The following is a 14,610-nucleotide window of genomic DNA, read 5'->3' on the forward strand; positions in this document are numbered from 1 at the left end:
TACAATTATACACTTCAACAGTGTTTACCAATCCTGGTCCTGGGACATCAATGGTTACACATTGTAACTATGCAATAAACTACAAACATGATTTAAGTAGTTAAAGGCTGATTTGTAATTCCTATATACAGAAACATAATTTTAAAAACAGTACACTACACTTCCTATACATCATGTAAATACTCTAAAACCGGTTCATCTCAATATCTAACTCCCTTCATCTGCATTGATCTGACACAGGATAGGTCAAATGAGAGACTTAATTTCAACCAGTAGAGAATGTGAAACGCTTTATTGAAAGAAGTTCATTATCCAAGTGTTATAAATACATAATATATGCATTATAAATATTATAATTGTAATATATTATAAATACAAGTTCAATCTGTACTTCACTGCACATCTGGTGTGCATTATAAAAACAGAGGTAGAAAGAGGAGGCGGGTAGAGAGGTGTAAGAAAGAGTGTAAAAGACAGAAAGGGAAAGAGGGAAGAACAGATGAGCAGGGAAGACAGAATATGATTAATGAATTACAGTGCTACCCTAATATTCTCTCAGTTCATCACAATTACATAATAGTGTCTCTAGCGGTGTCTCCTAACCAGCCTTGGGCCCTCAGTTGGCCCGAAGGTTATCTTAAGAGCGGGTGAGATGGTGATGACGGGACTGGGGGTTGGCATCCTCTCTCACATCAAAACATACCTGATGGAGAGAGAGATAGAATTAAAAAAACACAAGTCTTAATCATGCCAACACTGTCAAACATCAGGAGGTGAAATGCAAAACGGACCTTGGATCATTAACTCTGGGACTACTACATCTCTATCTGTATTTCAATTAATAATTCACTTTAATAATACTTCCTGTTGAACCGACCAAGTGACCTCTCACCTCTGATCATGTTGTGCCCTCTATGTGTCAGCCAGTTCAGATGCGGAAGGGTTCACCGACACATATATATATATATATAAGGTCCCGTGTAGCTCAGTTGGTAGAGCATGGCGCTTGCAACGCCAGGGTTGTGGGTTCGATTCCCACGGGGGACCGGTATGAAAAATGTATGCACTCACTAACTGTAAGTCACTCTGGATAGGAGTGTCTACGTAAATGTAAATATAGTTTTTCCGAGCCACGGCCTGTTCACCCCGCTATCATGCAGAAGGCGAGGTCAGTGCAGGTGCATCAAAGCTGGGACCAAGAGACTGAAAAACAGCTTCTATCTCAAGGCCATCAGACTGTTAAATAGCTATCACTAGCCGGCTACCACCCGGTTACTCAACCCTGCACCTTAGAGGCTTCTGCCCAATATACATAGACATGGAATCATTTTCCATTTTAATAATGGAACACTATTCACTTGAATAATGTTTACATACTACTTTACTCATCTCATACGTACAGTGCCTTGCAAAAGTATTCATCCCCCTTGGCGTATTTTAATTCCAGGTTGTAAAGCAACAAAATAGGAAAAATGCCAAGGGGGGTGAATACCTATTCTACTGTATTTTAGTCAATGCCTCTCCGACATTGCTCGTCCTTATATTTATAGATTTCTTAATTCCATTATTTTACTTTTAGATTTGTGTGTATTGTTGTGAACTGTTAGATACTACCACACTGTTGGAGCTTGGAACACAAGCATTTTGCTACACCCGCAATAACATCTGCTAAAAATGTGTATGTGACCAATAACATTTGATTTGATAACCTAGAGGATTTAGGGATGAAGTGAAGGAGAGAGACTGTTATTGAGAAAATAAGGTAGTTAAAGAGATAGTGTTCAACAGGAATCTTGTGTGGTCTCACCTGGTGTCCACACTAAGTGGCTGCAGAGTTATAAAAACAACAACAACACAGAGTTACATATGGAATAAACAAAACATACAGTCAATAACACAATAGAAAATCTATATACAGTCTGTGCAAATGTAGTAAGTTATGGAGGTAAGGCAATAAATAGGCCATAGTGCAAAATAATTACAATTTAGTATTAACACTGGAGTGATAGATGTGCAGAAGATGATAGGCAAATAGAGATACTGGGGTGCAAATTAGCAAAATAAATAACAATATGGGGATGAGGTAGTTGGGTGGGCTAATTACAGATGGGCTGTGTACAGGTGCAGTGATCGGTAAGCTGCTCTGACAACTGATGCTTAAAGTTAGTGAGGGAGATAAGTGTCTCCAGCTTCAGAGATTTTTGCAGAGGTGAAGATTTCCCGCACACGGATTGCCTCCCGTGCTGCGTTGTTGGCCCCCATTCTTGAAACATCCTGCAGAGTAGCAGACCTCTCCTCTGGCACACGGCGACGAGCTGCAGATCCCCTTCTGGTCCTCGTGTCCATCCTCATGAAGTTATGCAGGACACAGATAGCCTTCACACACCTGAATTCCCCCAGGAGGTAGTCCAGATGGCCCTGGTCACCCAACCTTGCAGTGCCCTACACAGTAACTGTAGGCAATCGTTTTGAAGGAATCTCCAGTTACAAGGTATCTATAGAAATATGGAAGATAATGTCATTATTATACTTTTACATCAACAGGTCATTGTGGATTACTAAAGTATAATATCCCTTATAACAAATAATGATAACATTGGATAGAAAGATGCATGTGCACACAAATGTGCATGTGTAGCATGTGACAACAGCAGGATCATACCAAGGATAGCATCAGAAATGAATACATAAATACCACTTGAAGCTTGGTGATGATGAGTTGATCATTTTAATCAGCTGTGTAGTGCTAAGGAAAAAACTAAAATGTGCACCCCTTTGAGTCCTCAGGACCAGGACATCTTCATCTGCAGACAGGCTTTCACAGCTCTCTGTATCTGAGGACAGAAAACATCAGAAGAAACAGACTTCATTATACTCAAATTAGACAGCACTGAATATTATGTTACTATTATCTCCGTCCTCACTTCTAAGGACTGGAACTACACAAAAGTACCTGCCCTATCCAGAACAGCCTACTCTCTCACTTTGACAGTTGGTGATGCTCTCCTTTCACCCTCCTCCATGGCTGTTAGCTAGCCAATTTTCCCCCAACATCGGACACCCCCTAACTTCGGACACTCTCTAGCGGTTGGAGGACTAAATCACCTCGAGCTCAACATTTAAATGGACTGGAAAATAACGGTAAGTTTTGCGACTAATGACACCCTTCTAGCTAGCTGACCACCAATTTTCAGTGCAATTTATGTAAGTTAAGTTAGGTTTTGAGAGTTTTCAAAAAAGTTATACAGTGGGGAAAAAAAGTATTTAGTCAGCCACCAATTGTGCAAGTTCTCCCACTTAAAAAGATGAGAGAGGCCTGTAATTTTCATCATAGGTACACGTCAACTATGACAGACAAATTGAGAAAAGAAATTCCAGAAAATCACATTGTAGGATCTCACCCCGTGGGGTCAAAATGATCACAAGAACGGTGAGCAAAAATCCCAGAACCACACGGGGGGACCTAGTGAATGACCTGCAGAGAGCTGGGACCAAAGTAACAAAGCCTACCATCAGTAACACACTACGCTGCCAGGGACTCAAATCCTGCAGTGCCAGACGTGTCCCCCTGCTTAAGCCAGTACATGTCCAGGCCCGTCTGAAGTTTGCTAGAGTGCATTTGGATGATCCAGAAGAGGATTGGGAGAATGTCATATGGTCAGATGAAACCAAAATAGAACTTTTTGGTAAAAACTCAACTCATCGTGTTTGGAGGACAAAGAATGCTGAGTTGCATCCAAAGAACACCATACCTACTGTGAAGCATGGGGGTGGAAACATCATGCTTTGGGGCTGTTTTTCTGCAAAGGGACCAGGACGACTGATCCGTGTAAAGGAAAGAAAGAATGGGGCCATGTATCGTGAGATTTTGAGTGAAAACCTCCTTCCATCAGCAAGGGCATTGAAGATGAAACATGGCTGGGTCTTTCAGCATGACAATGATCCCAAACACACCGCCCGGGCAACGAAGGAGTGGCTTCGTAAGAAGCATTTCAAGGTCCTGGAGTGGCCTAGCCAGTCTCCAGATCTCAACCCCATAGAAAATCTTTGGAGGGAGTTGAAAGTCTGTGTTGCCCAGCGACAGCCCCAAAACATCACTGCTCTAGAGGAGATATGCATGGAGGAATGGGCCAAAATACCAGCAACAGTGTGTGAAAACCTTGTGAAGACTTACAGAAAACGTTTGACCTGTGTCATTGCCAACAAAGGGTATATAACAAAGTATTGAGAAACTTTTGTTATTGACCAAATTCTTATTTTCCACCATAATTTGCAAATAAATTCATAAAAAATCCTACAATGTGATTTTCTGGATTTATTTTTCTCATTTTGTCTGTCATAGTTGACGTGTACCTATGATGAAAATTACAGGCCTCTCTCATCTTTTTAAGTGGGAGAACTTGCACAATTGGTGGCTGACTAAATACTTTTTTTCCCCACTGTATATGTACACATTTTGTGGAACTGCATATTGTAAAATTCGATTGCGCGACAGACCACACATCATTTAACATCCAACTAAATTGAAATAAATTGTAAGCGATAATTCATATCACGAAAACAGCTGAATGTTGTCAAGCTTTACCGTATCAAAATTGGAGTCCTCTGACGGAGGCGTTTTGCACAATCTGCAAAAATGTATTTGGAACTTTGAACCATTCACTTTTTGACACCTATCACTGTTGGCTATGTTTCAACAGCTACATAGAGGCAGTATTTAGTCAAATGTTACAATGTATGCATCAATATTAAACTAATTGGGACACACATTTTCATTACAGATAACATCAAACAAAAAACGTGGGTACACTTTCAGTTATTGTGAAAACTTTCATCACCTTTCAATGCCTTAGCTTTGAAATGTAAATGTTTATACATATTCAGATTGAGTTATCTTTCTTAAATGTGTATAGTATGCCAAGTTATTTAGCTACATGTATTAACACCACAGCATGAAGAAAGTCAAGAGGAAGCAGTGGAGTGAGGTGGACATGTTCCATGCCATGGAGGACTGCGGGGCAGGGATGGCTATCTGCCAGGCTGCCAAGGTTAGGCATCTTTTGTTTTTATGAATGTGTATGTGAATTTTATCTGCTAGTAACGGTTTTCTTTTCTTATCTACCAAGGTGCATGGTGTACCTCGGCAGACCCTGGCAGACAGGCTGAGCGGCCAGGTGACCCATGGTTGTCGCAGTGGACCACCCACATTGCTTGCACCAGAGGATGAAAATTATCTGGTGCAGTACTGTATCTACTGCGCCAGCCATGGGTTCCCCTTCACCAGACAGAGGCTGATGAAATACGCCGACAAAATACGCAGGTATTTAGGTGTTCTATGTATTTATGTATGTAGATTGGTGGACTGACTGTTCTCAATGTGTGTGATGTAAATGTTCTCAATGTGTGTATGGTGATGCCAAAACAAACATTTTCATCCTGGATGGACAATTATATATTCTATTCTATTGTAGGTTTCGGCACCCAGGGAAAACAATCCCGGTGGTGGGAAATGTTCAGGAGGAGGCACAAGAACCTGAGCATGAGGAGGCCGGAAACCCTGGACAGGGGGAGAGCTGAGTGTGCCACACGTCCGACGATGGACACCTTCACTTCTTATGAGAAGCACTTGGAGGAGAGTGGGTTGAGGGAGAAACCCAGACAAATCTATAACTGCGATGAGTCTGGGATTCGTATCGAACAGAGCAGGCACAAAGTGCTGGCTCCCCGGGGCGCAAAACACGTGTACCAGCAGGCTCCGGGGACCAAGGAGCACATCACAGTGCTGGCCTGCTTCAAATGCAGCTGGGAAGGACGTCCCCCCGTTTATCATCTACCCCAAGTGTTTCCCCGGTGGCCACTACACACTGGGAGGCCCCCCCCCCCAAGCCTTGTATGGACGGTCTAGCAGTGGCTACATTGACGGGGACCTGTTCAGGAAGTGGTTTCAGCACTTCATTAAGCATGCAGTGAAAGAGCGCCCTCTCCTTCTCCTGTTCGATGGGCACAAGAGCCACATGGACCCGGAGGTGCTCGCGGCGGCACTAAGGGAAGGGGTTATACTTCTTTGTCTTCCACCACACTGCACCCATGTCCTGCAGCTGCTGGACGTGGCATACTTTGGCCCTTTAAAGGTAGCTGGAGACCTTAGCCATTTTGACCACTCCTACATGGTAAACAAATCAGAATTTGCCAGAGTATTCCACTACCTGTACCAGCGATGCAAGGACATGCACTATGTGGTGGAAGGGTTTAAGAAGTGTGGCCTCTTCCCTTTTGACCCTTCAGCCATTGAAGGGTCCTGTTTGATGCCGTCTTGGACCCTACTGGGTCCCACCACCGCCTCTCCTGGAACCAGCAGCACTGTGCCGTCCATCAGCACCTCCTCCCCAGCGACCACAGGAAGACCCTCAGCCCCTGCTCCAGTCCCAGACCTAGCTCTAGAAGAGCACCCCCTAATAGAGGTAGCTGGTGATATTTAATTCACTTAGCTAGCTATACAGTACAGTATATAAAGTTGGCTAGCTAGCTACGTTAGCAGCTCATTTGAGATAGCCTGCACTGAAGATCGTGTTAGCTAATAATACATCGTTTTTTTTACATTTTCAGAATGTATTTACTTACTTGATTAGGTTCTCCCAGCCATGTGAACGATTGGAAACAGGGCAGCAACGTTTGTTGGTCACCAGAGCGTTTTAGAGCATATTACTATTTACCTGTGAATAAATTCATGAAATGGAGAATGGATTAAACTATTTACCCATTTAATAACCACACCTTCGTACAAACTTGCTATGCTAAATTCTTGACGCTCAATCAAACTGCTGCCATATGCTGTCAGCACGCCCACAAGTCACGTAGCTTGTGGCGAGCCACTCTGGGCGGCCTAAGCTTCACAGCTCCCCTCCCCTACACACACACACAAACACACAAACACACACACACACACAGCCCTCTAGCGAGATATCGCTCCGCTTCGTACTTTTACCTGCTCATTCATACGGATACACAGCGCTTCACTTGTTCCGGCTTTCCTGCGTCCGAGAAAACAATTCATAAGCGAGGAAAAATATATTATTATAGCGTCAAGCTATCCTACGAACTACACCATCCTCACGTTTTATTGAGTATCACAGGTAAATTCGAGAGGAAGAAATCTTGATATTTCGAAGGATGGATTCGACTGGCCACTTCTTGCTTTCTCTCGTCACTGCTGCGACGGTTCTACAAGGTATGTCGAGATTTATAAGCGATTTACAGATACAGAAGTTTCATCTTTGATATAGCCTATTATTAGACTATCAGAGCACAAACAACATTGTGTAATACGTTTTTGTCCAGGTGACACATTACATGTTTAATTAAAGTTCTGTAGTCAGATCATAAAATAATATTGCAATATAAAGTTTAAGTGCCATTGACATTCGTTTCTGAACTTTTAAATGAAACATTATTGATATGGCCTAATGATGATTAAAATGACGCTACGATGACTAGACAAAGTGATACATAGAAGAAGGTCAACCACCATTGAACACCAGCGGGAGTGCGTGTGTGTAGCCTGTATTGGAAGCTTATGTAGACTCGGCTACAGTCGACTAATGAAATGAACTTCTGAAACGAGACACACTCGTCACATGTGAGAGTTCACAACAATGAACAGTACCTAGTAATGCCTAATGCGACTTATTTCCTGGTGGACTGCTCTCATTCATTGTTGTCTATCCCCATGTGAACGTACCAGAGTTGGCTAGCGAATCTATTGATTCGTCACGATCTCAGCTTTCGTCTAATATAAAGTTTGACCCTCTGTAATGAACACAAAGTGGTTTTGTTTCACATCTTCAAATTGTGTTAAAGTTTTTTTTATTAACATTCGAAATAAATCGGTGTGTGTTTGTCATAGAACGATGGGACGACTTCCATATCGCTGTGTTGACTCTCTCGCCTTTGCATCTTGTTTGAGTAATATGTACTGTTCCGCCACAGATGGACTCCCGAGCCTCCAATGGCTGTACATATGTAACCCTATACCCCAGAGTCATTCGAGGCCAACTGAATTGAAGCAGGGATTGGCCCAACAGAAATCGATTTATAAACGAATTACCTTGATATGCCTTGATAAAACAATTACATTATAATGAATGAATCAACATTTAAGAGGTTTTAAAAGGAGACTTGTGTATAGGCACACTCCGATTTTAACAGCAAACAATATGATGAGGCATGTGATGTAATTGAAATTCAATGCTTAAGAATATAAATTACTACAGCAACCTAGTGTGTCATGGGGAAGAACCCATTCGAATTCGGTAGGCCTAACTCAGTGGCATTATCTGTCATTCCACACTCCTGCTGTTAACAGCACTGCTCTTTGTTAAAGGGACAGGGGGCTGTCTGGACATTGACTTATCTGGTTAATCATCTGACATGGGCACCGGAATTCTTTTGGTTTGATTTAAACCATGCTGAAAGCCACACCAGACCACTGATGACATGATGGATGATGTTTGTAGTTGGTATGTTGCATCCCAGAGAGTAGTTGCTCAGCCGAGCCTCTCAATAATAATAGAAAAATTGTCAAGTCATTGTACTTTTTTAAAAACTGAAGTTTCATGGCATACTGATCTGTTAAGTTAGAGTTGCATAGTGCCTTACAGTATGTATAAGTTCAAATGGATATTGGCTGTTACACTGAGGTGGTTGCATTTTCCATTGAAATTGAAAAAAGTATAAATCTACAATTCCTTTGGGATGTGTGTCAGTGGAAATATGTTCTATAACAGTCACAGGTGTCTCTTTCAATGTAATGGAATAAAACTATTCACTCGACAAGGCTGCTGGTGATATGTTGTAGCTGACAAGATAATGGGTGTGGTATCCAGCTGCGTTGTGCTGTACCTCCAATTGCTTTAGCCTCAGGTGGATGCTATCCACCTCGCCCAGACATGTAAAATGGCTTTTGTTTTCTGTTCCCGGAGGGAAATACCTCAGTATTAATGCCAAGCAGGACAGTGGGGGAGTTTCCATCAATCACAGGGGCAGTTCTTGTGATGGTGTGCTGGGTATTTTACCTTAAACTCCCAGCACCTCTTGGAAAGTTTAGTTTCTTTTTGAAGCACCCTCCTAAAGCGCTGTCTGTCATGGACCTTAGGTTGAGCTCCCTCCTGTATGGAGAAAGGCTGCTTGCAGTTAGTCCAAGTGCAGCAGGATTCAGCAGGCAGCCTTGTAAGCTAAGAGGTTGAGTGTTCAATTAATTCAACCTTTCCCTCACACTCATGATGTAAATACAAAAAGAGCGGTGCTCACTACCAAGCTTTTGCAGATTGTCTTTCCCAGCCACATTTATTTTGTCAGACTGTAAAATACCATGACTAATTGACAGGCATCTTTGTACCTTTCTGGCTAGGGCAGTGACCCTGACCCCTTGTGCTGCCGTTTTTAACAACAGCCTTCATGCAAGAAATAATCGTTTCTGGCCTCTCAAAGTTGTTCTATGTTATTAAACAATTGGGGAACCATAACCAACATGATCACTATCTTGTCGAAACACCACTATTGTCGTCATGCTCCTGGTAAGAAAGGGGAATAACTAAAGGAAACCCTCCCTCTTTCCTTCCCTTCATGTGAGCTAATGTATGATTCACCAGTAGCAGACTAGCAATGCACTTTGGTCTTTCATTCAGAGCGACAGTGATGTCATGGGTAAAAAGTCATTTGACTGCCTGGGAACGTGTGATGGTATCAAAGTGGGGAAGTGAAACACTGTTTGCTCAAGTTTCTCAGGAGACTAAGCGTTGCTTTGCTTAAGTCCACCATGCGAAGAAGCGACTCCGTGGGGAAATACAGACTCCAGGAGCAGAATGGAGGCAGTGGAATGTGCTCATGTTTTCATTCCACCTCATTTTGGTTTGAGGATTGAATTGCTTATGGGCAAAAAGGGACCTGCACTGTGTCAGACTCTTCTCAATACCCATTAGATTTTTAACTAGAAAGTGTGTGCATGGTTAAAATGGGGTTGGCAATTTCAATTTGCATATTCAATGCATTGTCTGAAGCACTGTTCAGGAAGACTGCAGGTGTTCGGAGTAAATGCTGGTTCTGATGACACGTCAAGCTCATGAATGGGTTAATTTATCTGTAATGTAAACTTAGAGACAGCAAACTTGATGTGGCTCAGTAACAATGAAAACAGTAATCGATTTGAAGCGAAGTCATTTGCCTGAGATGTTTCTACACGATTTAGCAATTACTCTCTTATTATCTAAGCAGCCATCGCTTGGGACCTGGCTGCCATTGATGGGGATCAGGGGAGGGGAGGGGAGAGAACCCCCTGGCCATCAGGGGAGGTGATGGGAGATAAACCCCTGGCCATCAGGGGAGGGGATGGGAGAGAAACCCCTGGCCATCAGGGGAGGGGATGGGAGAGAAACCCCTGGCCATCAGGCTTTTACAGCGAATTGCCTAGGACATGTCACGCACTCCTCCTGTTTGCCTCATCTGCGGTGATGCTCAACCGGTGCCCCCCTTCATCTGCGAATGGACTAATCTCAGCTCTGGTGAGAAGGGACCTCCTATCAGCATTGCCTTAAAACGACTTCTGGAAGATTCACTGAAACACAACTGTTTTTTTTTTATCCCTTTGAATGTTTGCAGTACACCCACCCTACCCATCAACGGCATATCTGGCAATTAAAACAATGTTTTCAGGGAGTTTATTATTATTTTTCTTCACAGAATGTTAGTCCAATGCTGTTCTATGGAAGAGGCTTAGAAATTGTTTTTTTGGGAGATTGGGTTAATAGTGCTTCTTGGTGGAGGATTTTAACCGAGAGTCAGCATTTGGATATGAAGAGTATTGTTCTCGAACTCTGAAGACGCAAGGTTGTTCATCCACACCTCCTCAAATCACACAATGGAGAGCAGTGTGTTGAAATATTCGAAAAGATAAATGGGAGACTCACTTGAGTCCTACACACGCAGTGCTTATCAGGTATTGTGGCCATCAATTACGGAAGTTTATAAAGTTTACTGCCTTCCTACTTGCAGCTGTCACCACACACCTTCTCGGACTGCTGTTATTAGAATTGGATTGTGAAAACCTCTGGGCGACCTGTCAGAACACACTTAAAAGGAAATCAATAGCTATCAACGACATCTTAACTGGACATGGACTCCCGTGCTGTCGGTGAGGGAAAAGGTGCTTACTTCTTCCTGGAGAGAAAAAAGTGGCGATTATCCCAGTCTTAGACGTCAATCAACGGGTGAGCTTGCTTTGAGCTGTTCTTGAAATGAGTGGGATTAATGAGGCACCTGATCCTAATGAGACTCTGACAGGCAGTCAACAGTATTGCTCTCTCTGTGTTCCATGTCATGTTGTCACAGTCTCAGCTGGCTAGCGAAGCACACGTTTCCAGCCTCAGGGCTGGAGTTCAGTTGAAAGCTTCCTACATGGAAGCTTCTAGTCAGTGGCTACATGCTTAAAGTGTCCTGCATCCAGGCTTTTAAAATTATATTTTAGCTTATTACAGGCTAGGTAATATACATGTATTGATGTTGCAGTCAATGCTGGGGTTGGAGGATTAGCATTGATCACTAAAGCACCCAATTACTTTGAACATACATTTATGGGGCTATAGCTGCTCAACTTAATGGCCCACTGGCACCGGCTGTTTGCTATTTTAGGTTGAATATGGTTCCACAAGGCTCGTGAATGAAGGGGACAATGCTTAGTCTGATTCATTTCAAAGGAATGGCTATAACACTGGTATTCATATCTCCTGCGTTTTCATATAGAGGAACTGTTGTTGCCTGCGACATTGCAAGACTCTTTTATCAGAAAATCGTGTTAAATGCTTGTCTTGGCATTTGCTGCATGTCTGACTTTAAGGAAAAAGGTCACAAATTGAATTAGATCCTTTTTTATCCAATCTAATGAATGATCTAATACTTTGAGCACATCAAAACAGTTTGCCATTCAAAGGCACACAGCCTTACTGCCCACTATGGAGATCTTGGAATAACTTTATTTCCCCCATTTGAAATGTCTTACTTTGATGTGTAGAAGACATGATCTGAATGATGATCAGACATACAGTGGGTATGAAATTATTGAAACCCTTGATAAAGATGAGCAAAAATGACTGTATAAAATACATAATTCAAATACTGAGCTATATTGTATGCCCCCTCAAAATTGGGAAATTATTTTATACTAATACAATTGCTCAGAGAAATATTTGGTTTAACAAGTATTTTTTTTCTCTCAAGGTAGGGGTCAAAATGATTGACACCCCTGTTTTCAATAACTTTCAATACCTCACCTTGCGAGGATAACTGCACTGAACCTCTTTCTAAAATGTTTTATGAGTTGGAGAACACATTGGGAGGGATCTTAGACCATACCTCCACACAGAATCCTTCTAGATTCTTGATATCCTTCATCTGCGATTATGGACTGCCCTCTTCAATTCAAGCCACAGGTTTTCAATGGGTTTCAAGTCTGGAGACTTAGATGGCCATTGCATTTTAAAAAATGTTTGTGTCCAATTAACAATTTATTTGTGGATTTTGATGTTTGCTTTGGGTTATTGTCTTGTAGGAAGATCCACTTGCAGCCAAGTTTCAGCCTTCTGGCAGAGGCAACCAGGTTTTTTGATAAAATGTCCTGGTGCTGTGTAAAGTTCATGATTCCGTTGAACTTAACAGTGGTCTTAGGACAAGTGGAAGCAAAATAGCCACATAACATCAATGATCTACCACCATATTTTACAGTAGGTATGGGGTTCTTTTCTGCTCATGCATTCTCATTTCGACTCCAAACCCACCACTGGTGTGCGTGCCAAAGAGCTCTATTTTCATGTCGTCCATCAAATGTAAATGCCTGGAGTTTGCTAAATGGCATTGGCTCTTGAATTGGAACCGGTGCTTTGTTCAGGTGACATGGAAATAGAGCTCTTTGGCCACGCCAGTGGTGGGTTTGATGTTGAAATTAGAATATCTAATACCTTTTTCCTTAACGTTAGACAAAGGATATCAAGGATCTGGAAGGATTCTGTATGGAGGAATGGTCTAAGATTCCTCCCAATGTGTTCTCCAACTCATAAAACATTTTAGAAAAAGGCTCCATGCAGTTATCCTTGCACGGTGAGGTATTGAAAACAGGGGTGTCAATAATTTTGACCCCTACCTTTTTGAGGAAAAAAAGTATTACTTGTTAAACAATCTCTTTCTCTGAGCAATTGTATTAGTATAAAATAATATCGTTTTCAAATTGTTTTGAACAGCTCAGTATTCTTTCATAGTCATTTCTGTTAATCTTTATCAAGGGTGTCAATCATTTCGAACCCCAGTCCACATTTCTTGATACTATCCTTAAAGCAGCAATATGTAATAGGGATGGGCATGAGTACTCAAACTGATGTCAAAACTCAGTCTTTGACGAGAGATCACTTTTTTTTCCAAATACTGTGTGACGACAAAGCTCTAGGCATGTCTTTCTCCATGCACACTCTCCCCCCAATTCGTGCTCTGTCATTGTTTTCATGGTGAGAATTGTTTGTGAATGTTGATGAATTCCCCGCTATACACTGAGTATACAAAACATTAAGAACACCTGCTCTTTCCATGTCGTAGACTGAGCAGGTGAATCCAGGTGAAAGCTATGATCTCTTATTGATGTCACTTGTTAAATCCAATCAGTGTAGATGAAGGGAAGGAGACAGATTTTAAAGAAGGATTTTTAAACCATGACAATTGAGACATTGCTTGTGTATGTGTGCCATTCAGATGGTGAATGGGCAAGACAAATATTTAAGTCTTTGAACGGGGTATAATAGGTGCCAGCTCATTATTAGGAAGGTGTTCCTAATGTTTGGTATACTCTGTGTATATCAAAGTATAACCAGTAGTAAATGTAGGCCACCGTTAATCATTGCCATTTCCCGATTTAATCTAGAATGTTTGGTTATGGTCATTTCTGTTCATTCAATATATTAATTCTGCATACCGTTCTCATTCTTGTAGTGAATTTGTATTTCTATTTATTAAGGATCCCCAAGGCAGCAGCTACAGTGCCTTGCAAAAGTATTTAGCCCCCTTGGCGTTTTCCCTATTTTGTTGCATTACAACCTGTAATTTAAATGGAATTTTATTTGGATTTCATGTAATGGACATACACAAAATAGTCCAAGTTGGTGAAGTGAAATGAAAAAAATAACTTGTTTCAAAAAAATTATACAAAATAAATAATGGAAAAGTGGTGCGTGCATATGTATTCACCCCCTTTGCTATGAAGCCCCTAAATAATATCTGGTGCAACCATTTACCTTCAGAAGTCACATATTTATTTAGATTGCACACAGGTGGACTTTATTTAAGTGTCACGTGATCTCAGTGTATATACACCTGTTCTGAAAGGCCCCAGAAGCGGCACCATGAAGACCAAGGAGCTCTCCAAACACAAAGTTGTGTAGGAATACAGATCAGGGTTGGGTTATAAAAAAATATCCGAAACTTTGAACATCCCACGGAGCACCATTTAAAATCCATTATAAAAAAATGGAAATAATATGGCACCACAACAAACCTGCCAAGAGGTGGCCGCCCACCAAA

At 41.8% G+C, this 14,610-nt stretch overlaps 1 protein-coding gene across 2 annotated transcripts in view; it reads left to right on the forward strand.

Moving 5' to 3' along the window:
- The first annotated feature begins 6,962 nt into the window (after nucleotides 1–6,962).
- Nucleotides 6,963–14,610, forward strand: part of alcama (activated leukocyte cell adhesion molecule a) — a 76,238-nt gene continuing 68,590 nt past the window's right edge. For both annotated transcript variants that reach the window (XM_084178227.1, XM_084178228.1), the window contains exon 1: nucleotides 6,963–7,228. In XM_084178227.1, coding sequence (XP_084034353.1) covers nucleotides 7,171–7,228 — 58 coding nt within the window. In that variant the 5' untranslated portion in view covers nucleotides 6,963–7,170. The remainder of the gene's footprint in view (nucleotides 7,229–14,610) is intronic.

This window comes from Coregonus lavaretus (assembly GCF_964263955.1).
Source record: "Coregonus lavaretus genome assembly, chromosome: 15".
NCBI lineage: Eukaryota > Metazoa > Chordata > Actinopteri > Salmoniformes > Salmonidae > Coregonus > Coregonus lavaretus.